The 27973-nt window shown below is 41.7% G+C and overlaps 2 protein-coding genes across 13 annotated transcripts in view; one reads left to right on the forward strand and one right to left on the reverse strand.

The window, feature by feature from the left end:
• The window catches only part of NBEA (neurobeachin), a 514689-nt gene that overhangs the window by 133746 nt on the left and 352970 nt on the right, over nt 1-27973 (reverse strand). For 9 of the 11 annotated variants that reach the window (XM_074815844.1, XM_074815841.1, XM_074815846.1 and 6 more), the window contains one exon: nt 23659-23795. In XM_074815844.1, coding sequence (XP_074671945.1) covers nt 23659-23795 — 137 coding nt within the window. Of the gene's footprint in view, nt 1-682; nt 983-23283; nt 23496-23658; nt 23796-27973 lie in introns of those variants that run through there. The other 2 variants (XM_074815848.1, XM_074815847.1) reach the window with 2 other exon arrangements.
• Nucleotides 18518-22748, forward strand: MAB21L1 (mab-21 like 1). Of its 2 annotated transcripts, XR_012622088.1 has the most exons (2): nt 18518-21528; nt 22684-22748. XR_012622088.1 is itself a non-coding variant. In XM_074815849.1 (1 exon), exon 1 carries the CDS (start codon nt 19886-19888, stop codon nt 20963-20965), a length of 1080 nt encoding a protein of 359 aa, XP_074671950.1. In that variant the 5' UTR covers nt 18518-19885; the 3' UTR covers nt 20966-21830. The 2 variants fall into 2 exon arrangements, 1 of the variants encoding a protein (XP_074671950.1); XM_074815849.1 differs by lacking the exon at nt 22684-22748 and having other exon boundaries at nt 18518-21830.

Here is a 27973-nt window from a genome sequence, read left to right on the forward strand (position 1 = left end):
ATACTAATTTATGCAAAAGCCTTAAAATTGGGGTAACTGAGGGAAAAACAAACCAAAGCAAAATACACTCCCCCACACCATTTGTTACTACTGTAACTCTCTTGTTCCAGAGTTAGACAGTGTTTTTGAGGAAAAAAAAACCACCACGGGAGACATACATTATGAAAAGAATTGGACAGTCAAGGCTTTTATTTCACCAGTCACTATGCACACTGTGATCCAAACAGAAAATACATTCCCATTTGATAAAGAAGTTGACAGAACAAGTTTTAAATTATTTCTTGTTACTTCCATCAGACACATCATATTAATATTTCACTGAGAGCTGAGCATTTAAAAAAATGTCATTATTTATGGGTGTCCAAAGCCCTAAAGCCAGCTATTCCTGTCTAAATGTAAACAAAGATCTGATTGACTACAAACACAGACTACATTAAAATCAATCACCATTTATTATGCACAGTTTATTGTTGAAGCTAAATTCTCATCAAATGAGATTCAAGAGATAGGTCAAAACTTTTTTTAAAATTATGTTTTAAGTGGCATTTCCTAAAATTTAAATTCAATGAACAATAATATATGTAGAGTTTTTGATCTGGCTTAAGTATTATTTAATAATGATGGTACTAAATAAAAATCACTAGAAAGCTATAGCATCTGCAAGACAACAAAAAAGGCTTACAGCAGAGACTCCATGAAACATTTAGCTGGTATTTTCCACACACTGATCCAGTGAAAAAGGGTAAGCTGTAAAAACGTGCTTCTGAGAGTTTCAAACCATATTGTACAGAAGTCACATCAAATTAATACTGAGGACCATTTAGAGCTTTTATTCTGAAAAGCTTTTGAAAAGGGATTAAACTATGAAAACTCACATGATACTAAAGTACCTATTAATGGGTTTAGGGGGGAAGGAACAATGAAAGTGTTATTTTTAGATAAATCGTTACTTTGTATGTAGCAGCACAAAGCATTTGCTAAAGAGACACTGCAACAGTTCTCCAGCAATATCCCACACATCTAAACACTGAGTAGCAGGAGAATTTTTCTTGTCATTAAGAAGAATCTTACACAGAAAGGAGGGTCTTATGGTTTTCTCTCTAATTTTCAACAACTTCTATAAATAATTCATTAGGAAAATGTAGTTGTACTCGAAAACTGTATAAGTAAAACTGGCGCCGTTTTTAGAAGATTACTTGTTATTGTCGAAAATATGACTGCATGTTTGTAGTCTTCCATATGCACATCTGATTATCGAAAGCCTGCTAACAAACTACTTGTATAAAAAAAGTTCACATTGTACAATACACTTAACACACAGAAAAATTACGTTTTCAAAAAATAACAGGAAACAGCATGAGTAGTGAGAACAAGAAACTGGGGTAGTTGTCATCTCATCAAAAATAATGAATGCTCAAGAGATTTCTAACTTCATCTCTTCCCAGTCATTTGTCCGATAACAATAGGCTACCAGAAGAGAAAAGACTAGGCACAGAGCGCGCTCTTCTTCCTCAGTTCTAGCTAGCACCTGTAACCTCCAAACAACTATGTACCAGCTGAAATCCACATGACGACAGCCCCAAAAGACAACTGGAAATGTTGTTCCTAGCCTGCTGTGCCTCCATTCAGCGACGGGATGCACCACATGGTGGATGACAGCTTTGTGTCTGCCCCATCTTGCAGCCTCCCCTCCTCCCTCCACACACAGTCGTGCACACACAAAACAGTCTTATGGCTAATGATGCAAACATGAAGTGTAAAGTCTCCTTAATTTGACCCTTGTTAAACTCCTAATTGGATTGAGGCGGTCTCAGAGTGGAAAGCAACCCTGGATTATTCAAGAAAGCTTTTACAAAATGAAGACCAAATTACAAAAGGCTTCCACTCTGGCTGCAGGACACCACAAAGAACAGGCAATGAATTGCAGCTGTCACTTAAGTTAAAAATCTAATCAATTGCCTTTTTTTTAAACAGGTAACTTTTTGAACAGTTTCTTCATTGTGATACTCTTCAGAGTGCGCTTGACCCAAATTTAATAAGCTGCTATTAAAGCAGAAGAGCAGCTGTAGAGCAAACACTGTAGAATGATACCGTGCATTCAGGCTCTTAATGATTTTAAAATGACTACAACCATTGCTTCATTCAAGAGGAACAAAGCTCAGGGCTCTTTGCTCAACAATGTCTTAACACAAACTGTCTGAACAGACAGCATTCATTTGTCCTTCATGAACCCAAAAGGTCAGCTGCATTGCTGAGAACATCTCAACAGTTTAATTGTGTTTCTCCTGTAGGAAGACTCAGAGGAGAAACTTGGGGATTCCTTGTATATGAAAACTAGCCCTTTTTTTTTTTTTTTTTCCTTCCAAGGAAATATACAGCTTAAGTACAGAGACAAGGGGTGCATGATATGCAGACAGGTGTAAAACATGAAGTAATTATAGAAGCTCAAATTAGTTCCTAGGCCTGAGGCAAAAAAGAGAACAGTGCCTTGACAAAAGGGAATAGCAAATAAGGATAGCAAACAAAAAATGGCTTGAATGTGTAAATTAGCAAGAAAAATGAGACAGAAAAGCAGCTTTACTCTACTATTATTCACCACATGAGAACAGAGCAGCTGAACATGATCAAGAGGGCTTTGGAGGAGAGAGGCAGGCATCAACACCGAAACGAAGCCAAAGAGTGGCAGCTCCGCACTTTCTAGTCAGTCACTCATTATGTGGTGAAGTGCTCTTGAGAAGTGCCTCTTATACTTGACCTATCATATTACTTCTTCTGTAAACACATAATCCCTGCTTGTTAGGTGGTGTCAACACTAGCATTCATTCACTGTGGTAGTCCTTTTGTGTATAGACACTTTAGAAGTGCTGCCAAAACCAAAGAATTGACACCATAATAAAACAATTTGAATTTCAACCAGGTAAACAGATCCTATGCGCTTCTGTAAAATGTACTGTGCAGAGCACTACATACAGTGTCCCTTATTTGCAACAAAGCTTCTTTCTTATCACAAAACTATTTTCTTTGTGTGTCTTTTAGCCAGATTAACAACCACCTAATGATTAATATTAATAAATGAACAAGGTTTAATAACAGGAATTACAGCCACTGCAACTTATTTGCTTCATGCGTATATATATATATATATAAAGAGTTTCCATATTTTTACCTCCAGTCAGCTAAGCAAGAAGACACCAAACAAAACAAATTGTGGTTGTGTAAGTCTGACCGCCTCCTATATGCAACATATTATTACCATGAAGGTCACAAAAAAGCTATAAAACTGGTCAGCTTTTATGCCAGAATTTCATCCTTTTGCACAGATATTTTATACTTCAACCTTTGTAGGGACTTATGTCTGATTATTAGAATTAGATATTTAGACCTTCCACTTTTTGCTGTTAAAGGCACAAATTCATACTGAAGAACACCTTTTTTTTTTAACCAGTCCATAAGTATAAATAATGGATTCTGTGCTTCTGCATTAACAGAGGTATTCTAGACACGATATCACCCTCACATTTATGAAGTGCTCTGAACACTTTTGCAGCCTATATGACTAAAAAGATGAATCATTCTTTCACTCAACACTCGATCAAATATGAGTGAACTTTGCGATGTATCACTGAGTATCAATGAAACACAACACTAGAATAGTAGTATTTGGTTAAAATGATAATTTTACAAATGAGTCCACAAAGATACACAAAAGGAAGACTCAGACACGTAGCACCCCACCTCTCAAAGCTGAAGAGCCATGTTAGCACTGGGTACATCAAAAGGAGCAAGAAAGTAACATTACAGGCCCGATATGGCAACAAGGTGAGGTGATGCATTACTGCGGCCCTGTCTACATAAATAACATATTATCATGTTACACCAATGTCATCATCCTCCTGCCCAGCATTGCCAAGACTTTTTTGTTGGGTTTTCTTGGGCAGGAAATGGAGCCTACATTCCTATCCACACGTAAATTCTGCAGCTGAATGTTTTGTGTTCATGCACTGAACTGTGCATTTCTGGGAAACCTTGACAACACTAGTGTTTGGCTCAGTTGGCTTACTTAGCAGGCAAAAATAGGCAGCTTGCCTACCATTTGGTCTATAACGCATCCACATGGGAGCAAGGACAGTGAAATATTCCTACCTGTACTAGCCACTGCACCTCATTCAAACACCTCTTATTGAATTCTCAGCAGCCTCAGCCAACCTGAACACACTCACATCAAATGAAAATCTAATTTTCACACCTTCTACTTTTGCCTTTCAACTGTTGCTTCTCCCAGTCCTGACCCTTAGACAGAACTGCACTACATCACTGTCCTTTTAGAAATTCCATTTTATACTGGCTTTAAAAAAAATCAGATATACAAGCTTCCTACATAATATAGTAGTAGCATTATTTATTACAACCTTTTTACCTTTTCCACTACCTCTTCTATTTTTTTCCACTATTTCTTCCATTTGCCAAAATTAGACTGTAAAATGAGGGCAGAATCATAATTTTTATTTCTCTAAGGCAACATGGAAATGTGTGTCACTCTATAAATATTAAATGAGACCAATAACAAATAATGTAGGCTCGTGAATGGTCTCATAAGTCCCATGTTTAGTAACATTAATTTAAGAACATATAGTACCACACAATACAAGCAAGTTCAGCAGTTTGTGCATCCAAAAAGGTCTCATTCAGTCCTACTCATCAGGACTTAATTTAGAAGGTAAAGAAATACCAGCCAAGGTGTTAATATAACTATCTACAGTTTAAAGATGTGCCAGGAACTTCATTATACATGTTCCCTCTCAACTTCTGGAATCTCTCTGTTGTCTCCTTCTCAACATATCCTGTTTCCCATCCTAATAAAGCTCTCCTTTACTGTATAGATTGCATAAGCCTCTGGACAGGTTAACCTCTAGGTCAGTGAAGGATGCTGAAAAGGCTGCTGTTTTCACTGTCTGGGGCTCTGGAGAGCAGCTCTTGGAGAACTGCCTTATTCGCTTTCACAAAGCAATGACTTCTGCCCACAAAAGCAGCAACTACATTGAGGCCAGCTCAGTTAAACCACAGCCCAGAGTAAGCCTGGGAAATGTTGACACTTTCCAGCATGATTCACAACATCAGAGTCACCATGTGGGCTTAGGTGCGCTGGCAGAGATTCCTTAAATCTGGGATTTCTCCTTAGTGTGGTACTTTATATGAAGAAAACCCTACATGTTTCCACTTTAATTCAAACTCTTTTAATCAAACTTCTTCCTTCATAATTTGTCCTCTGATTTTCCCCTTTGATTCTTTATATTGCTTTTGTAGTCCACTCCCTTCAATTAAACAAATATTACTATAAGTTTTCAAATTAATTTTTCCTGAAAAGTTTTAGTATCTCCCATTTCAAATTAATTCTCTTTGATCTTTTTGCCCTGATCTTCAGTCTGTCCAATCACTTTTTTTTCTAACCCAAGCACAGCATATTTTTTGGTTGTCTTCTTGTTTGTGATTTATTTCTCCTATTCCACAAAGCTGTATAAATGTAACTAAATGGATATAAAAATTGGGGTTTAATTGAATCACTATTATTTTGCCTGCACAACTGATCATCACATACAGTACCACAGGGTCACTGTGGGGTTGGAGTTCAAATTCCTTATGTATTCACTAAACATTTGCTTTACAAGCAGTCCAACATGTCCACTGTGTGACTGACTGTCACATGTGGAACATGGCAAACACTCTTCCGTCAACATTTTTTCAGAATTTCTAGAAAACAGACAGTCCAACTGGGCAGCCTGGTCCCATAAATCTGGGAGACTACCAGGGAAAATGGAAGGGTATGGCTTACCAGCAGAAAGGAAAGCCCGCTTCTAACACTGGTGAGCTTAACAAATAAGAATTTAGCACCCAAAAATCAACTCAGATTCTTGGTTCCAATTTCTGCTAAATGGTTATTACTGTAGGTTATGAGTATTATTTTACTACTATTTTTCTAGATACTAATAAGAAAAAATATTTTTGCCTACCCATAACTGATAAGCCAATCATACACACTAGCCCTAGTGTGGCATAGTATAAATAAGTTTCTAGGTTCAAGGTGACTTAAATAGTCATTCCTGTCACAAAATTCATGTAAAGTAGCAAAGGAATGGAAATTAATAACATGAATGCATCTTACCGAAGAAAGGAAAGTAGCACAGAGGGTGAAATTACAGCTCTCAGAAGGCCATGCTCTGGTCTGATGCAAACTCTTGCAGAGGCTGACTAACATGAGACATGAGTTCACGCAAATGAAAAGTTTGGTCAGTGCAGAAGAATGACATGTAAGCTTCACTGACCCAACTACATCTGATGTAATTAGTGTCGTTGGTTTAGCTAGTGCTTGATTTGGACCATTAATCTTAAATATTTTATGAAATGTTTAAAATTATATAGAACAGATGTACTCTGACTAAACATGAGTAGATTACTCGGAAAACTAAACTACACCTAACAACTGTAATATTTGAATAAGCACAGAACCATAATTCCAGCTAACTATTCTTTCAATGTGTGACAATCTTTCTCCAATTAAAACAACTGCTCATTTTTAGGCATTTTCTAATATACCAGTCATTGTAGTTTGTCACAGTCCTTTAACACAGAACAAAGAAAAACCCAGAAAACCTTATAGAACGTGGAAAATTCTGATTTTCATCTGTAATGTCTAACCTATCTAAGGATTTTAATGATAAGTACATGCTGACAATTTAGCAAACCTCTTGCAATATCTGGGATGGTAAGCAGGTAATATGTGTGTTATCCCAAAAGTCAAAACCTATCATAATTGTATCATCAGCGAACCCAAACCCAGGCCAGATTTAATATCGCCATAAATCATCATGTAAAAATTGTCCTCAGAACATGCTTTTATATATGGAGGAAATACAGAACAAGCATAAAGCTAAACATCCTTACTGCCACAGTCCAAAAGCAAATTCTGTTTATTTCAAACAACTCAAGCGTAACTGCTACATTATAAAACAATTGTTCTCGGCAAACCAGTTAGTTTTCAAATTGTGTGTTTCTCCATGTACATTACATACAGGTATATTCATACCCATTATATGAAAACAGCTTTTCTCCAACACTCTTACCTTCTGATGGTTATCATCTTGGGTATATAACACTGCAAACTCTTCCTAGGAGAACATGCTCCACACAAATTCAGGAGCAACAATGAAGTGACTGGCAGACCTTCTGTCCTCTTTTATCTTCATGGTTATGAAGATCAAGGTTAGCTTGAAATTTTGTTTTGTTTCCTTTTCTTTCCCAGTGAAAGTACTGATTTTGAAAAATGCTATTGATACTATAAACTTCACTACTGGGACAGGTTAGGACACAGACAAACTTCAGGTCTGCTGGTGACGACATCCTCTTGCTTAACATACTAGCTGAGGAATGTCATCTTATACGATTCACTTCTGAGAACTAGCAATATCTTCTCACCCATCATGCTGCTAATGTTGTCATAAGCACATCCCAGGTTGTTTTCACAAAACCAGGTTAAAACAGTAATTCATTCTCAGTAAAACTATTTTTCTAGTCATGCAGCTAGTAGGAAGGATGTGAACTGTATTTTCTAAGCAGTTGTTTTCCAACCTTACAAAATGCTTTTTATAAAATGTACACAACAATAAGGTTGTCTCTTCTCCCATTCCTACAAGCAGTACTATCACTTTTAATCTTTTTTTCTGGGAAGGAAAATTTTGTTTAAGCACTGAAAAGAAGATGCAAAAGTCTTTCAAATCTGGATACAGAGCTAGGGGGTGAAGATGGGAAAAGCTGATATAACTGAAGACAGATATAATTGAAGACTATTACAACTGAACACAGATGCTGAGATACTTGTAAAAACATCCAGCCTGATTGGATATCTGTGAATCTGGTAGATGAAGTGATAAACCCTGGAGTTTCTGTGCACCCCATGACTTCATGACTTCAGAGGTATGTTAGCATCTTGGAAAAAAGATTTTTAAAACCATCCTGGCAAACAAATGTATGAGTACTTGTACAGAGGAGGAGGCCCACTAATGTCATTGGATTTACTTGCCTGAGAGACTGGTGAGTCAAGACAAATTAGAGTGAGAATGGTATATCTAAGGTGAAATAAAGGTTGACAACCAGGCTTCAGTAATGATTTTTTTTTTGTTGCTATTTCCTTCCCAACATTTAAATCCATCTTTCCACAAAATATCATCAATTACCAGAATTCAAATTGCATAATAAAATCTGCTTTGCTAAAAGCTATAAAGGGAACCTAACCTTAACTTATGGGGTTCAGAGAAACTCTGAGGCATTTAACACAAGTACATTTAAGTGGGTTACTGCAAGTCTGGGAAGAGTAAACAACTAGACAAGAGCCATACTGAAGTCAATATCCCTAAAGTTACAGATCCCATTTATAATTTTCAGTTCATCCCTATATTTTTAAACAGATGTACCCAGCCAATATCTTTGTAATTAGTCTGTGGTACACTGAATAGCAAATTTTCTCAGATGGACTCAATACCACATGCTCCCATACATGTCCAAAGTGGAAGGCACAATATAACCATTTTACAGAACTCTCAGGAATCAGACAGGAGCAGAATAAATCACTCTGCGAACAAGCTGTGTACCAGGCTTCATTAGTTATAATTACCCCCAAAATATGCTCAGCAGAATGCGCACGTGTCATCTGGGAGTGACACACAATAGAGTGGGCAACTTATAAACTCCTCCAAGCACAGAAAGAGTCCATAAAACAACTGGCTTGTGCATTTGGATTCATGTGATAACACCTCCTATTGCATAAGCCACCAGATGACACAGATGGGGCAAATACAAACAAGGAACATTTCTTTTGTACAGGCATTGGACTTCATTTGATGCCTATTCAACCAACAAGCCGAGAAAGCTGAGTATGAAACACTAGATCTTTGTCTTTTTTATTTCCCAGATTGTGCTACACTTGCTCAAAATAATGAAACATGTATAGTTTTAAATACTTTGAACATAATGACTTAAAGAAAAAACAAAGTGAAACAAAACAAAACAGGATGTTAAATTTAACATAGTTATGCACAGGCAAAACCAAATACTCTTCCCCAAACTTTAAATGGAAACATTTCTAATATAATATTAACCAGCATCTCCCTTTCATACATCATATCACCAAAAGAGTACTGCTATGGAGATTTGATAATGTGAAATATGCTTTACTCAGAGGGAAACTGATATTCATATACAGTTCACTGTACAGACTGATTTAATGGCAAGTATGTGCAAGTTAAACATGCTCATATATGTCAGCATTTTAAAATAAACACAGAAATATATTTTGTTTGGATGTTACATGCGTAGGCTACTGCATGTGTACACATATTGATACGAATGCCTATACATCTGTTTGCTTCTATATTTAAGTGTACAAACACATACAAATAGACCCATATAAAAATACAGACACATGTATGTGTACACACTCAAAAAGCACCCTACACCTTTAGGCGGCATATATGGTGCTTATACTGTGTTACATTTCTGATGTGCTGTTAAGGAACTATGTAATATCCTCACATCTGTCAGCTACTTCCAAGAAAACCCAGAAAGTAACTCCAAAACTCTGACTGCATAATATGTTCAGATTAGTAACTTAACGTTAACCACATGAAACTGCTCATACCCACAAAATAAATACCCGGCTATTTTGATACATTGGACTCTAACTGAGGTTCACAGACTTAGAGTGGTAACATGAACTGTCATGGAGAGAGTTGAGTATATCCACAATATGTGAGATCAATTAAGGTCTATTATAAAATACCATCAGTTAACCTGTGATCTGTCAGATCTGTGCATCAGTAACACTGTGTAGATGTAAGCAAGGACAGAATTTCACCCGCTTGGCCCCATTTCCGTGTAGTGCAACCAAGAGGTCAGCTTCAGTATTCATGCATTCAGTGCCAGCAAATCCATATAGTGCTCACAGGCACAGTGGCAGCAATTTCCTATTTTTAAAACATCAGAGAAGCATGAGCAATTTGTGAATAGGAGCTGCTATGGTATTATTTGAAGTCACTGTCTTCTTCTTTTCTTTCTTTTTTTTTTTTTTTTTTTCTTTTTTAAAGAAACAGATATTGAAAGTATCCCAGCTAATAATTTCATTCTGACACTTGAGTTTAAAAGGTTAAGTTACTATCTGAAGAAAGGTAATCTGGCTGCCTTTCATAGCAGCCTGCAAGCTCTGCAATCTGCATAGAGAGGGGCATTTGTCATCATTAGCTGAGCAGTGACAGCTGGCACCTAGGGTGTCCCAGATTCAAGAAGTGGCAAAGGCACTCTTTTACCTTAAGTTGCCATTAAGTATAGCATGCTTCATAAGGAGCGTATTTTCTTTTTGTTACATAGCATGAAATAACAGCAGTGAATGAATCTGTATTTTTTTCGGCCTGGAGAACGGGCTGATATACAATTAGCAGTTGCCTTTAGACAAGACACCAGGTTTATTATATGAGAAAACATCCAATTCGTTTCATTTGAAAATAACTACAATTGGCTCAAAATTAGGGCAGTATATTTTCCTTCAAAGATATTTCAGACAGATTGATTTGTAAATTTTATTTATGGACATGACAAATTGTGAATAAAACACAGTTTTTAACTAGAGGTATTGTACTGTCACTTCAAGCTAGAAATGCCTAATTCCTTAAAACAGACAGGTTATTAGATATAGGAAAAAAAATAGTCCTACACTGGCATATAAGCTAATGCAGTTCATTAATGCTTTGAAAGAATACCTGATGGAGCACTATTTTAATAGCAGGATTCAAAACTTCAAGTATATTCTTAGAGTGCATTTAACAGTTAAGTTTGCCACATTTTTTTTTCAGAACACTTCCATGAGATTTTGCAAATGTTTTCATATTTAAGACTGTATTTAATAAACAGAATGTGTAAAAGTCTATGAAAGAAGTCGTTTTCATACTACCATCAATTATTAAATCTATGAAAGACTGAAGAAATAGTTTATAAACATTAAAAGACCCTGATTTGATTAGTTTTATAGAAACAAAATACAAAGCTAAAAACTAATATGCCTTGAAATTAAAAACAAACAAACAAACAGAATTTCTCCACAGTCTCTCAAAGTTGGAAACATAATCCATAATGCTAGATTTTGCATTATTATGTAAACTAGTTTTTCACAAATAAAACTAATTTTTGTGTTAATGTAAAATCTATGCAAATACATGCAGTCATTTATCAGGGAAGCTGACAAGCATTCCATATTGGAGAGGGAAAATGAAACTGCCTCAAGAATAGAGGCAATTAATTATTTCTGTATTTTCTCTTCCTCTGTCTTGAGGCACAAAAGTTATCCATCCAGTTAAAACAGCAAATGAAATAAAGAGATTTTTTTTTTATTTAAACACATATGGCTTTTGCCTGCAATACTGATCACCACAAGGTCTACAGATGCCCGTGGCTAAATTGTACACTGGCAGATGCACACAAGGGAAAACTGTGTTAATGCAGCGTGGTGAACAAAACAAATGAAGAACTGAATTTTGGGGGGGGGGGTGAGGGAGAGAGGACTTCTTTTACCCCATCAAGATACGCAGTTTACCTACCAAGAGTGGATTAGGTTAATTATAAATTTATCCTGCAAAGTTTTTTCTTATCTCCTATGTCAAAAATCTGAATAGCACGTGTAAAAGAAAACACCCGTGCAGATCCACACAATTTTGTAAGGTACAGATTATAAATAATGGGCTTGCCAAGATAAATGGTTATATTATTTCATCTTTACAATTAAGGACTAATAATACATAATGAATGTACTCACAGAATATAATGAGAAAACTGTTGTCCAACATACTTGCTGTCATATTTTACCTACTTAAAGAAGCAATCTCTTGAAGTGTAGCTAAAAATTGCAAGCATTATGGCACAACCTAGCATGTGTCATATACTCTTCTGTGCTTCAGAGGGCTAGTAAGAGTTCTGCACTTGTTAACTGTTCCTTTTGATAAGGTTATTTTAAAAAATTTAAGCCATAATTAGCCAGTTCATTCCTGGAAATATTTTGCAGAAGAAAGCAAGAAATAGACATGGTAAAAGATTCACTGAAAATAAGACAGAATCACATTGATCACAGTAACCTCTCTCTTAGTGGGCTTGTACACACCGCATAACTTTAAAATCACCACTGTAATGACCAAATAAAAACCAGTAAAGAATATATTTACAGTCTATTCCTGACATGTATTTTGAGTATGTCGCACAACGTAAGTATATCCACCCCATTAAAACCAGCATTGACAAAAAAAAAAAAAACCACACCACACCACACAAGAGTTTTTTTTCCTGGAAGTTTCCTTTAATTTTACAAAATAATTATTCTGTATCAACTGAAACTGTAAATAAAGAAGATTCAGAAATGTAAAATAATAAAGATATCTCCTTTACCTCATCTGAAACCAAGAAGACTTAAGAGAAAACATTGTCACTACCCTAATAGATACACTGTAGGTTTTTTCTTCTTTCCAATGGCACTAATGTATTATAAGCGATAACATGCTCAAAAGGCAAAATCTATTTCTACTATTAAGAAAAATTGATAGTAGTATTCCTTTAAGATAAACAGATATTTCCATAAGCAGCTAGTATTTCTCTGTCAACAACTGTATTGGAGATTTATGAAACTACAAGACTATGTGTTATTTTTGTAGTCTTTCACATTTCAATGACACCAGCACTATGCCACAAAGCATCCAATTCTGTATATTCTGTCCTAGAGCTCAGCTGAAAAAATGTTAGGGAAAAGTAGGAAGGACAGTAGGTGGTCTAGGTTAAATTTCCAGACCCAAGTAAAAGGAGAACTAGCGCGATTTGCTGCTTTTAATAAGAGACTCATTTCTCCCCCAGATAAAATATTACACTCTACAATGACAATGTTCCACTAGTTCAGGAAAAAAAGTTCAGAGTGGTGGTGGGAAAATCAATACATTTTAATCTAAGTATCAAGTTTTTCCTGAACAGATCTCTTCCCTTCTTCCTTAAATAATAAGCTGGTTGACATGTTTATATTACAGTTATAGCTAGGATATTTTTAGGAACAATGAATAAGTGTTTTTAGCAAGTAGGTTGCTTATATTCAAGACTGTTAAAAGATTCTGTACCTTTTGGGAGTTATAGAAATAATCCTGAATATGCAAAAGTACATGAAGAATACAGTTGTAATAGAGATTTTGAAAGCATAATCTTTCACTCATTCCTTTGAATAACCTCACTCTCCATGTAAGGGGTTTAGAGCAGATTAGGGAAAGCATTTTTGTGGGACCATCTTGTTAAAATATGGACAAAACAGCACTGTCCTTTCTCAAGAAGCTAATTCAATACTATCGCTAAAACACAATGAAATTAATAGGGAAGTTCTGCTTGACAGAAGAGCAGATACTTGGGCGCAAAACATATTTCCTCACCAACGCCTGTATTTGATGCACTAGATATTTTAAAGACACACCGTATTTCATCCTATTCAGATGTTAACCTCCAAGTATTACCCCACTTTGGCCCTGATCCTGCAAATAACTCCCCACGCACTTAACTGTGAGCCTAAAGAAGCCCGTGACCTCACCAGAACCAGCTGAATGTTTCACTAGCCATGTGTGCATTGGCAGGATCAGGGCCTTCATAAGGTTCAATGAAACTTATTAATCACTCACGACCAACTCACTCAACTCTTCACTGCTATTTGGAAAGAAAATATCGGAGCACTATACACTACATTAAAAAATAGAAGTCTGCATTGAAATATGTTAGGCATGTCTTTTTATAGCTAAATCAAGATAAAGTGAGTTACACAGGTAATGTACCATAACCATGCTATTGTAAGGGGAGAGGACAAGTTTCATTTTGCCTTAGGGGGACTTAACATGCCCCAAGTATTGGCAACATGAAAATTATCAGTAAACACCTAACATGACAAAATGTATATGAAAAGATGGTGCTTACTTATAGCTTTATATAGGCTAGTGTTCAAAGATGTTAAGCAACATGTTTTCTGCTGATTTCAAAAGCTCCATCAGCTACCTACAAGATGATGTTGTTTAGTTTGCTAGTTGATACAAAACCAGTTTACAGAAAAACACCAATCACAAAAATAAGTATGTTCAAGACTTACCACTCTCCCATTTCGACTGGACTAATAAGATGCTGGGTTACTCATAAAACATAGTATGAACAATCTGAGTGATGCCATAATTTATATAATGATGCATTTCAAATGCTCCCACACTTCAGTTTCAAGTTACATTTGCTACTGCTCTAGTCCTCTCTCAGACAACGTTATTCCAGGGCTAGAAGTTACCAAGGGGAAAGGTTAGTTTAGACATAAAGTCTTCGGAAGCTGCTCATCCAACACATACGGCTTTATTTTCAAGGTCAATGTTGAATATTTTCAGTCATTTAATCATATACAGCATGAGAGAGTAATGAGAGTTCTGCAGTGGTGGATGACCCACTACAGATGTAGTAGATTAAAAGGCGTTAATCCCCACTGATTCCACGCTCCTCTCGCAGTTCAGTAGAAAAGAGCATTCTCCAAGCAGATCGCTTTTTTAAAAAAAACAACAGTGTTGGACTGCTTAAATAAAACGCTGTACTTTAAGGAATGTCTGGCTTTGGAGAAGCTGATGGAGAAGTAAACCAAATGAATAATTCAATGCATTTTTTCCCTGCTTGAATGTTTCTGCAGTTCAAGCTAAAATTACAGTTGTGTAAACTCCATGTTTACTTTTGAGATGTAACATTTTAAAGAAAACAAATCAATTATTGCTTTTTTCCCTTAACAGACTGCAGAACAGAGGAATTTAAAGCATTAACAGTTCATCTGTAAGACCTAAGATGACGAAGTCCGACACTAATGAAAACTCTTTTCACGTTGTTTTGTTTTTTTTTTTTTATCTTTAAGGGGAAGAGAATACATACGTGCATTAAGTTTAGCACTGATGAATGCTGTGTGATGCAAAAAGGAACTATATCACATTTTTTTAAAAAAGGAACAAAATATTTGCAGAAAACTGTAGATAATGGAAGAAAAATGTTTGCATACCTAATTATACGAAACTTATATGCAAAAATCTAAGTAATGAAATGTGTAACATCATTAAAGTTGAACTTTTGCAAACACGGCAGCAACTTAGATTTAAACAACTTTTCATTTGTTGCAAAATGTGAAAGTGAAGTCAAAAAGTAAACTACAAATAATAATACAGAAAATTGCAAGTACCATCAACTATCACAAAAAAAAAATGATGGTGCGTATGTTATATAATCTGACACTTAAAGCAAACGCGGCACAAATATCTGTCTTTAGTTTTCCTACTTGAAAAAAAGTAAATTTATTGTTGCTGGCAGGATGATATGGATGAAATAACCAGGATAAGGGGGGAAGGGGAGAAAGAGGAGCCAAGAAATCAGATCCATTCAATGAGCCTTCAAACTCACTTCAGCAGTAGGGATAAATAATTTAATCAACTCAGCTTCATTTTTTTTCCAAGCTCCCTAGCGCAATAGGCAGATATTAAAAAATAAAACTTTAAAATTCATGAGTAGTTGTGTGTGGAAGAACTATCACTATATAATACGAAATACAAAGTGATATCAATACAAGCACTTTTTTTGTGCATATGCATTTACATGTGCATTTTAACTCAACTTTTCACCACATGAAAAGGAATTATTGGTGAAATTTATATATGGAACTTTCTTTTTTTATTTCTCTTTTTCAAATTACACTTTGGGGGGTGGGCGAGTACCTGCAATCAAAGATTTTCAACACCATTTGGCTTTTTGGCTAACATGAGCACTACGTGACAAGGTGCTGTAGTTTGAAAGATTTGAAATAACAAGCAGAGTTCAACAAATGCTGCTATAGTACTCCCTAATTAGGGGAAAATATGTAGAAAACAGTAATTTGGTAAAAGTCACCAATATCATATGGTACCATTACCATGACAAATGATCAATCATCATTTTAATGAGGTGATTTTAATCTCAATTTTCCAGAACAAGTCAATACATATAAAAATAAAACTCGGTGATGAAAAGGTGTTCCTTCCTTTTATAATTTATGAAGGATATATGAATAAATACAGAGAAAAACTAACTGCAGTAAGTGGTCAGAAGCTTCGAAAATATTAATATTTGGTATCATATATAGTCAGATAGGCAATAATTTTTGGAATCTAAATCAAACCACCGACTTCTTGCCATGTGAAACAATCAGGTCACCTCAGCAGTTACATTTCAGTGGTTGACTGGTGTCAGCGATGCCTAAATCCACAGATTTTCAAACTATCCAATGTTTACGGTGTGTGTGTGAAATGAAATGATGTAGTGAAGTTAACAGCAACCTTTAGTGCCAAACATCACCCAGCCAAGACTAAGGTTAATATTTCCCATAGCCACCAAGATACAATAAATACATATAACCTGCATTACTTGATATCGTAGGTTAATCTTAGCATTATATATTCAAAGCTCGGATTTAGGGTCTAAAACGTAGCTTTTATTTAAGTTAATTTTGCCACATTATGAAAATTAAGATTACTGGCAGTTTAAGGGTACGACCTATCGCCTTTTGCCTTTAGCAACTGGATTTACGGAGCTAAAACCCACGGGGCAAAACTAAGCAACACCTCGCCCGAAACATTTCCATGGTTAATGTGTGGCTCTGCTGCAGCTGAGGCGATGAGAAGTTGGCCGGGGCCGCTGTGCCCCCTCCGCAGGAAAGGGCTGTTCCCTCGGCGGAGATGGGAGGAAGGGACAACCTTTTGTCCGCCCGCTTTAACTTTCGTTTTTACACGGCGCCGGTATGTAACCTCGCGGGGAAGCAGCTCTTTCTTATTTAAATCGCAAAGAAGCCGCCCCCAACGAGGCAGGGCCGGAGGTTTCGCGCCGGCCGGCTCCGGGGCCGAGCGGCTGCCGCCGGGGCGGGAACCGGCCCCGGGACCCGGACTGGGACCGGGACCAGCTCCAGCCCCGCCGAGGGCCTTCCCCCGCCCTAGGCAGTCCCCGGGACCCGCCCGCTGGAGTTGGACTCAACTTCGCCGCTTTTCCTTCCTCCGCGCAGCCCAGCCGTGCCCTGCTCCGGCCGCCGCCGCGCCTGAGTCTGAGGGCAGGGCGCGACCGGCATCGCCCCCGGCCCCGAGGGGCGGGCGGGAGCGGCGGGGAGGGGGGGTCGTCCCGGGCCCCATCCGCGGGGGCAGTGGGGCGGGATGTGCCGGGCCGGCGGGGTGCCTCCCCCTCCCCGCCCGCCGACGGGGCCCGCGGCGGTGCCGCCGAGCCGCCCGCGGCCCGCGGAAGGGGGGAGAGGTCCGGCCCCCGCCGCCGCGGCAGGTTCCCTGCGCGCTCGGGGGCAGCCGCCGGTAGGAGCAGCGGGGGACGGCGGCGGGGAGGCGCCCGCCTGTCCGCTCGGACCCAGCGAGGACCCCTGTAAGTGCCTGCTCGGGGGAGGCGGGGGGGAGCCGGCGGCCCCGGGAGCCCCCCGCACGCCGCCGCCCCGGGGGGGAGGGAGGCGGCAGCCCCGGAGCCCGGGCGGGGACGGCGGCAGCGGCCGGCGGCTGCGCGGCTCGGGGGCGGCTCGGGAGGCGCCGGGACCGGGCGCGTTTTGCCGCCGCCGGACCCGCCGCGGCCGGGGGGCTGCGGCCGAGAAGAGGAAAAGCTTCTCCGGGACGACCTGTCACCTGCAGTTCTTCAGCGAGGCGCCCCAAGGCAGCCCTCGCCCCGCTTTACTGACGGGCAGAAAATGATTCCCGCATCAGCTTCCTCCTAGGAAGAGGCACGGGGAGCACCGTACCAACGGCAGACCGAGCGAGCCAGGCACAGAGTCAGAAATTCTTCGCGATGCGCAATAAAGTTGGTCGCATTAAGACGTTGAATAAATGTCGTGAAATGTTCTTTGCGGTATGACTTCTCTTTGGCGATGGATGTGCCTGTGACAGTTACTTTAGGAATTAGTAATCGGGCAGTAGATTGAAGATTCCAAGTGATTAAAAGCTTTGCTTTTTTTTTTTTTTTTTTTTTAAATTTTAAATATATATAATTCAGGGCTCTCTTGAAGTGAAGCTCAGTAAATGCTGCAAAGCAGCAGAGTTTGCCACTCCAGTTTATTTGCAAATAAAGGTCCTGATTACTAACACTTAAAGTACCGAGGGCGAAATTTGCTAATTACACATCACACACACGAAACCCCAAACTGTCAGATTAGTAGCATGCCAGCATGTTTGCAGTCGCTAGCATCCCTCCCGTGTGCACATTTACTAAACGCAGCTTGCTAGCAGAGCTCGCTCTACGGTAAATCGTCCAGGTTTGAAATTAATAGATACTTATAGTGCGTCTCAAAAAGCAGCTGAACATTCACTCTTCACAACATATTGGAGCGCTATACGGAACATAAAAACGAAGCTAAGAATTGGCAGATGAGATTTACCGTTCATATCTGCTACTTGATTTCTGGAGGGAATGTGAAAAAGACCTGACAGATACGTTTAGCGATTGATTCTCCCTTCATAAGGTACAAACACAAAAAGCAAGGCAGAGACAATGCCGAAATGCATTAAACCTCAAAATCGATTAGAGCCCGTCAGAAGATCTTTTAAAACAATACAAATCGTGAACCTGTGCGTAATATTTTATTCCAAAGGACACTAAATTTCCCGTGAATCTGCTGCCTTGTTCACTGGCCGGTTCATGAGAGGAAAAAAAAAAAAAAAAACAAAAAAACAAAAAAAAACCCCAAACAACAAAAAACCAACAAACCAAAACACAACAACTTCTCGCTTGCAGTTACAGACAACTATCAGGAGGAAAGGACAGCGTGATGTGACGCCAAGTGTGAGTTAATGAATTTACGCCTCTGCTCCTGCAGGAGCGAGCCCGGTCTGTAGCTCCCTAGTTGATGGATGCCCATTAATACACCTGCATTCCCGTCTCGGCCGTGGGGAGGCACGCAGGGAGCCAGTGCGGAGCGGCACAGTTTTGCCAAGTCCTTTCGAAACGTCAATACCCTTCAAGTTACACCCAAAGGAGAGCGATTTCTCTTGATTTCCGAGCGTACAGATGACCGGGGCGGGTTTTCTGCCAGTAACCTTCTACCTTCCTATATGTGCCTGCGTGCGCGTGTGTGTGTGTGTGTGTCTGTGTATACATATCTATCTCCTAGAGAGGGATTAATTAGCCGGGTTTGAGCTGAAAGAGGCTGCAGTGACGAGCCCAGTGGCGATTGGCCGCCCGCCTGGCTGGCCCTGCCTTTATAATTTCCACACGAGTGCATCTGGGCTCTTATACAAACCAACAGCCAGCTTCTTCTGACATATACACACACACACACGGCACTTTTTTCCACCATCTGATTAACCACCCTGCACACACAGAGTGATTACTACGGGAAAACATAAATAAATACGAAGAGGTTTTATTATTTTGACTACTGGAAGCCTCGCTGTGTCTCAGTGCAACTTTTGTTTTTCTTGCTGCTGGGGAAGGTGCAGCTCTCGATGCTTTCCTCTCACTCACGGACCCTTTAAAAAAAGGGGGAGGAAAAATATCGCCCCCTCCAGTCCCCCGCCCGCCCCCCCCCACCCCACCCCACCCCCACCCCCCCCGCCACACACACTTCAAGACGGCTGATCTAAAAAAGCAGGAAGAGAGCATCTGAGGAGCAGCAGCCCCAGCGCATTTTGAAAAACATTTGTTACATTTCAGAGTGCGGCAGCCTGTTTCTCCTCTGAAGTTGGCTCCAGCCTTAGCAGCCGCATTGGATCCCACAGCCTATTGCGAGACTCCGGTATACAACCCGGATCTCTGCCCCAACATGATCGCGGCCCAGGCCAAGCTGGTGTATCATCTGAATAAATACTACAACGAGAAATGCCAAGCCAGGAAAGCTGCCATCGCCAAAACGATCCGAGAAGTCTGCAAAGTGGTGTCGGACGTGCTGAAGGAGGTGGAGGTGCAGGAGCCTCGCTTCATCAGCTCCTTGAACGAGATGGACAATCGTTACGAGGGGTTGGAAGTCATCTCCCCCACGGAGTTTGAAGTCGTGCTGTATCTGAACCAAATGGGGGTTTTCAACTTCGTGGACGACGGCTCCTTGCCGGGCTGCGCTGTGTTAAAGTTAAGCGACGGGCGCAAGAGGAGTATGTCCCTCTGGGTGGAGTTCATCACGGCGTCTGGCTACCTCTCCGCTCGCAAAATCCGGTCCAGATTTCAGACTCTGGTGGCTCAAGCCGTGGATAAGTGCAGTTACAGAGACGTGGTTAAGATGGTGGCGGACACCAGCGAAGTGAAGCTGAGAATCAGGGACAGGTACGTCGTGCAGATCACTCCGGCGTTCAAATGCACGGGCATCTGGCCGCGGAGTGCTGCCCACTGGCCGCTCCCCCACATCCCCTGGCCGGGACCCAACAGGGTGGCGGAGGTCAAGGCGGAAGGCTTCAACCTCTTATCCAAGGAGTGCCACTCTCTGGCCGGCAAGCAGAGCTCGGCCGAGAGCGATGCCTGGGTGCTGCAGTTCGCGGAAGCCGAGAACAGACTGCAGATGGGCGGCTGCAGGAAGAAATGCCTCTCTATCCTCAAAACCTTACGGGACCGTCACCTGGAGCTGCCGGGCCAGCCCCTGAATAATTATCACATGAAGACTCTGGTTTCATACGAATGCGAAAAGCATCCCCGAGAATCGGACTGGGACGAGTCGTGCCTGGGGGACCGGCTCAACGGGATTTTACTGCAGCTCATCTCCTGCCTCCAGTGCAGGAGGTGCCCGCATTACTTCTTGCCCAACTTAGACCTCTTTCAGGGCAAACCTCACTCGGCCCTGGAAAACGCGGCCAAACAAACGTGGCGACTGGCTAGGGAAATACTTACCAACCCGAAAAGTTTGGAGAAACTTTAGAGAGTAACTATAAAACCCGCCCGACCGATAAATCTGCTTATTTCCCGATGAAGTTGAAGCTGCCTGTTCGAAAAGTCAACTATTTCCACTTGACAATGCAAATAATATTCTCTTTTAAAAAGGAATATAGCTTAGGCTCTTCACAAAGAAAAGCAAATAAGAACAGCAAGTATCGTTCCTCTAATCTTCGTCAGAGTTTTGCAGTTCCCCGTGGAAAGAAAAAAAAAAAAAAAAAAGAAGAAAAAAAAAAAGGAAGTATGTTACCTGGAAAGGAAAATTGGCCGTAATTTAACATGATTGTTACCATTCTGCCTAGAAACGGTACCAACGGATTATAACAAAACCCGGTATTTTTATGTAAACCCTCTGTGAGTAAAAGCTATTCGGATATGCCACCTGAACAAACCCTAATGTACCTTTTAATTTGTATCAAATATTGTGATCTCACATTGTCTTTGAAATTGTGGATGTTGGTGTTTTGTGATTTGGTGAACAGAAGTTAAATTGCCATTTTGGATACTTCAAGGACATTTTCTGCTAAAGAGAAGATACCATTTAAAAAGGTAGATTTTATCATGGTACTTTTGTTAATTGTCTTTTGAAGTGTCTGAACTTAACAAGTTTACATTTTTCGTTTCATATATATTGCTTGTTCTATTTCTAACATTCCATAAATATACTTGAAATGTTATTTAAATATATTCAAAAGAAATTTGGATTCTGCTTATATAATAACGCTTGAATATTGGAATTATATATTTGAAAATGCACTTGAAATACACTGGATAATTACCTTTTGTGATTTAGATTTTAATTTCTGTTGCTGATTTATTTAATTACAAGCTAATAAATGAAGTAAAATGCATATGGGTAAGCGTTTCAATACTGGATCAAGTTTTCTACTTGAAAAAACAGAGGCAGCTATGTTTTGTGAATTTTGCCTTTCTGTGGATAGTTGCTTAAATCCTGTAAAGCAGAAAACTTAAGGGCAGGCGCCTGGCTTTGCATTTTGAATAGTTTTGTAGAAGGGAAATATTGGGGGTACAAACACATTAGAATTTAGCTCCAGATGACCATCAGCAACTGTCAGACACCGAATAATGCAGTAACACTCTTTCAGCCGTCAGAAAAGAAATCTATTTTCGGAATGTTTACTATACGACGCTGGTGTGTTTCTGCTGGGTTTTGAACAAAGCTGAGGAAACACAAGATAGCCCTGAAGCAGCCAGTGTACTGAGTAAGCAGTGAGGCTGATACAACTAGCATTTCGGCACAAGTAGTAATAAAGAAGAAAATAAAATTTATAGGTGAAAGGTTCAAGCCGGCACCAATAAAGTGAACAACAATATTACTTCTGACCTACAAATCCGTTATGAATGTGATAACATTGCCAGTTGCACTCCCAGAAATCAAGCCCCTGCGCTCCCAGGGCATTCAAAGGGAATAACATGTGTGTGCCTACAAAACTGCAAGCGATCCAAAACTGCCCATCCATACTGCAACGCCTGGTCCTTCTCAGTATGCATTTCTCTAAAGCGGCTTTAAAATCAAAACGCAAAATACCAGCGCGGATTTTGTGTAGTACCCTAACAGTCAACAAGTGCTGAAAGAGGCCGATCGCCTGTGTAGCACCCACTAGCAACTATTTCCAGTGGGTGCACTTTAACGAAACCGTTATACCCAACGATTCTGACAGATTTTTTTTTTTTTTTCCCCAGCACTGCGAAGAAAGTTCCGAGTTTGAGAAATTAGTCGTCAAAGAGAAATCGCCTTATTACAAACATATTCAGACGAGGTCGCTAGCATTTTCTTGTAAATTATTTATGATATTTCTGCAGGAAAACAAAACAAAACAAACCCCAAGGTCTTTGTAAGAGTACCTCCCCTATTTTCTCTCTTCTAACATTTTCCAGAGCAGTAACAAAGAAATAAAGCAACAGCGATATGAATAAAAAGAGATGCAGGCGGGAGGAGCGCCCTGTAGCACCCGTCCCTTCCGTACGCCCCCTCCTCCCCCCGCGGCAGCCCCCCGCTCCGTTCCGCGGGGAGGAACCACGCAAAGGTTTCTGCTCAAGTCACGCACCCCTGCTCTGCTCTGCTGCGGCTGGGCTCGAGGTTTTCGCGGAGGGGAGGGTGGGGGACGGCGCTGGGGAATTGGTAGTAGTAAATGACTTCAGAAAAAAACAGAGCTTTCCCAGGAATCAAGTCTTGGGTACATGCCTATTTCCTTTTTTTTTTTTTTTTTTTTTCCCCGAAAATTAGCGTTCACTTGCATTTCAGCAATCAGAGTGTTTACAAAATGCGCCGTGTTTTCTTACATGGAAATAACGGGATTCTCCGATATCCTCGGAAGGGGTAAAACCTTCCGCTGTGCCTCGGGAAGGCTGCGGGCTGGGACTGCTGCTCCCTCCAGGGATTTCAGAGCAATTGGCTTAACTACTAAATCTGACCACGTTCATACAAAGGCACCGAGCGAAAGGCTGTTGGAAAACGCGCACGCTGCCGTAATAGAGGATTTAACATCATTAATACATTACGCTTTTTTCTTCTTTTTTTTTTTTTTTTTTTTTTTTTTCTTTTAAGTAAAACGCAGCGAGAGGCGGCAGACGGGAGCGGAGTTTGGAGGGAGGGGGCGGCCCGGGCGCACGTGTGCCGGGGCCGGGACGGGGACCGGGACCGCCTGCCGCACTCACCTTGGCGTCGATCTTCTTGAAGGCCGGGTCATCCTCGTCCACCTCGAAGTAGATTTCCGTGGTGGTGATGGAGAGCGTCCCCTTGGCCACCACCACGGGGGCGATGAGCTGTGCCGGCGTGCTGAGGACCACGGGGCCTGCAAGGCAAGGGCAGCGGCGTCAGGTTGGAGGCGCCCGGCCGGCCCATCCCCGGTGGCCCTTCCCCTTCCCTCCGCCAAGCGAGCGCCCGGCGAGCCCCCTAATAAACTCTGTTTGTAACCCGCCGAGCGGATCCCCCTCCTGCCCGCGGTCAGCGCTTTGAACTCCGCAGTCAGGACAGAGGCGAGTCTGGGAGCTCCGGGGTTGCGAGATAAATCAGCCAGCAGCGAAATGCAGAGGGGTTAGAGTGAAAAATAGCTGCCTCTTAGAAGTAGGTCCCTTCTCTTTTCATGCCCTTTTGCTCCTCGTTAACACTATCGCTGTTTATGTGCGATAGCGGCGACTCGTTACACACAGCTTGGACCCGGCAGCGAAGGGTCCCCGCGGGGGCCGGGCCGGGCCGGGCCGGGCGGGCGGCAGAGCAGCCCCTGCCCCTGTCCCTGCCCGCCACACCGACCCTCCGAAGCCTGCGGGCATTGCTTTTAACTCTGGGTCCACACCTCAACTCCGAAAGTACCGCGAAAGATCATATATATATATATATGTATATATATATTTTACCTACTTCAATACCACACGCACACAAAGGCTGGCATCGTTAAATATATTTACGGCAAGATCATTTTTACTTCAACTTGCTGTCACTTAATGCTTTTAACATTACTGTAACAACATTTTGCTCAAATATATTCCTTAACGAGACGCTTGCATGGGCACTGAAAAGATGGGATGGGAAAAACCTATTGTAAAAGGCAGCCTGCATCGCACAAATGGTTAGGTTTTAATTCAGGAAAAAAACCAACTACTTTAATGCAAAAGACACCAGGGGATCACTTTTTCACCATCTCATCTTCAATATGAATGCAATCTACTCTTAAAGCCGACAGTGTCGGTGTTTAGGAAGCTCACTGAAAAGAAAAGATTAAATATAAAACACTCTTCTAGATTTAACCACTAAAGCGTGTAGGGTAATTTGTATACACATATATAAACACACACATCCACATGCATGCACAAGCACACAGCTGACACGCAAATAATAAAAGCCTCAGCACTGAGAAACTGGGTACAACATCCAACCGATACACCTTTTAGAAACCGGCAAACTGAGCATCTCAGTGAATGCTAAAGAGGGGTTGGCTGGTTTATGCAGTCAAAAATCTCCTCTGCAATGAGGAAGACCTTGCTGGGATGGCAGAGGGTGCCTGCGTCCGCTCCCAGCTGCCGTCCCCAGGCGCTGCCCTCTCCGGGGCCGAAGGCAGGGTGCGTTCGGAGGGCCTGGCGGGCGAGGCAAGGCCCGGGCTGCAGAGAAGCATGGGGGCAACCTCTCCTCCTCCTCCCCTAGTACTGCACGCACACTTTACTACCAGATCTTGCAAGCAACACTTCAAATTACTCGCTTAGCCCAAATTAGTCCTGTATCGGCACATCTAACTGTCATGTTGTTAATGTTTTACTGTACTGTAACACCCAATTTGAGACCGTATTGCACAATGTTTTGTCATTTACGCTGCAAAACAAATAAAGAGGAAGGCAGGGATTACTGTGTGTACAAGGGGAAGCTAAAACGCACAGTTTCAGTGACAGCTTTCAGCAGCCCAGCATGGCAGGCTGGATAATATTGATACAAACTCTATTTTCTTTCATTTTATTGTTTTCCATCTCCTAATAAACCGGGGTAGCCTCTTGACCCTAGTCAGCTGATCAGAATCACATGCGCCGGGCTTGCTTTGCTGCCCTCCCCGTCTCGCCTCCATCTTCTCTCCCTCCCTCCCTTCGCGGTGAGAAAGGAGCCGAGCCGAGCCGAGCCGAGCCGAGCCGGGGAAGCCCGGCTGCAGGCTCCAAAGGGCAGCGTGATCGATCCGAAACGCCGCTTTAAAGCCTCATCAATCTTCATCTAGGTTGCTCAAGTAATTACGCCCGATTCTCTTGTACGATTACAAGTGGATTTGGGTTTCTATTCCCCAGGCCCCCTTTCTTTGTGTTTACAGAAGGGGGGTCTGGGCAGACAGCGGCTCCCTGCCCTGCAGAAGCACTTGCCCTCTCAAGCAGAGCGTCCCAGCCCTCCCCTCGCCCTTCCCCGCAGGGCGGCCGGGAGCCGCTGCTTGGCCCGGCGCACGGTGATGGGCTCCCGGGCCTTTGTGCGGGGAAAAAACCGCCTTCGGAAGATGCGTCCTGGAAACCACCCGATATTCTATCACTTTAAGGAGGCGTCTGTGGGCTTTGCTGAATCCCAGAAGGAAGACCATCAATTTAATCCAATTACCCCTTTTCCCTAGTGTTGTGTGGCTAAAATAAAAATAAAGCCACCGCTACTTAATGGTCAAAAGGCCAAAACCCATAATCTGACATCCAGGAGAAGACAATAGGTGCACCCCGGCTAGCGGGTGTGCTAGCGAAATGCACTCACGTCCTGGAGGCGAGGGCAGCGCTGCAAAAGCGGGGGATGGATGTGGAGGTAAAGGGGACATTCACTTCTTAGCTTGTTACTGAACGCAGGGGAAATCGGGGATTTCTGGCTTCCTCCTTCTCCTCCCAGGAAAAAGCTCTGAGCTCCCAGACCGGTACCTTGGCATCTGCCCTGTGTTCTCCTCAGATGACACCCTAGATTTGTTGCAATGTAAACATGTCAGAGGTATTAAAACGCGACAAGGAGTAAGCGTTATTGTACCCTGCAGATGAGAAAACGTTTGCTTGTGGGTTGTGTTGGGGTTTTTTAAAATTTATTTTTCTTTTTTTTTTCGTAAAAAAGAAACAGCATAACAAACAGTGGTCAAATTATGGGATTTCGGGGCAGGGAGTGTTCAAACTAAGTTCCAAAAATCTTCGCAGATTTTTTTTTTTTTTTTCCTCCTGAAAGCACAAAATGAAAAAAAAATATTCGGTATTAACAGTGTATCATTTTTACACTTGTCCTTTGGAAATCTCCAATTACAACTTCCAATTCCATAGCATGTTTAAGGAGCACTGAGTCTTTTTGTTGTAGCCTTCAGGGAGCAAGCCAGCCACCGAGAGAATACGAAATTAATCCACTACAGCTATAGAAAGAGAGGATTATGTTTTAATCCCCTTTGGGATAGTCTCTGGATTTTAAGGATCCGATATTAAAATGTTTACATAGAGCATAATCAAAATACTGCAGATTTTCCATATGGCAGCCGAGCTACCGGGAAGCTTTGGATCCCCTTCCCGCACCCAATTGATAATCTAATGAAACAAAAGCCGGGCACACCTGAGCCAAGAGCCGCGGGACGGGCTCATTCGCATGCGGGGAAGATAACGAGCTCCGGCTACCAGCCGCACCCCGGCCCCTCGGCGGCAGCGGCGGCGAGCTGCGCTTTTCCAGGGGGGTGTAAATATTCATTCCCAGCGCGGCTGTAGCCGCCGAGAAGGGGAGCGCGTCCGGGACCGGCACCGGGGCTGCCGCCGGGCGCTCCCCGCTGGCAGCGCCCGGGGCACGGCCAACCTGTGGCTGCTCAGCCGCGCCCAGCGGCCCGGGGCTGGCGGGTGGAGGGGACGCGCCTCTGCAGAGCGCCTGTCAGCCGCGGGGACCCCAGCGCAAGAGCATCTCTTCTGAAGGAGCGTTTCTTGCCTCTTCCCGACCTCTCTGAAGCGGTCGGGGCGGCCCACAGCAGAGAGGCAGCGACCTAACAAAGACGTTCTGGCCTTAAAACCAGACCAGGGATCACTTCAGATCCACAGGTCTTGTAATCTGTTCGAATGGAGAATTTTCCGCTTTGCCTGGTCCCTGTGGTCGGCACATGTGATTTACATTTCTAAAATAAACGCTACCGCGCATATACATTTTAAAATAATATTTTCTTTCCGAAAGTAAATGATTGTGGGATTAGAAGGTCCCAGTGAAAAAAGGCAATATGTAATCTCTTTCCTCCCCTCCGTTAATTTTTGTTAAACAGAGACCCTCACTCCTTGTATTTTGTTCTTGTACTAATACCTAGCTCTTGTATTTTTCAAGTTCAAGTAAAGAAAGTCAATGCAAGTGAAACATTCTATCAAGTGAAAGAGTTTGCTATCTGTTAAAGCAACACCGGTAAAATTACACCTCTTAAGGAAAGCTCCAGAAGACTGGTATTTTGAACTTGTTATTTCAAACATTTTCATTTTCATAAACTGTCATTTTTAACTTCAAGAGCTAAAGATGTGTTATATTTATGAG

This window comes from Strix aluco, chromosome 2, assembly GCF_031877795.1.
Source record: "Strix aluco isolate bStrAlu1 chromosome 2, bStrAlu1.hap1, whole genome shotgun sequence".
Taxonomy (NCBI): Eukaryota; Metazoa; Chordata; class Aves; order Strigiformes; family Strigidae; genus Strix; species Strix aluco.

Coding starts and splice junctions, on each gene's coding strand:
- MAB21L1 (XM_074815849.1), top strand. CDS start 19,886: ATGATCGCGGCCCAGGCCAAGCTGGTGTATCATCTGAATAAATACTAC.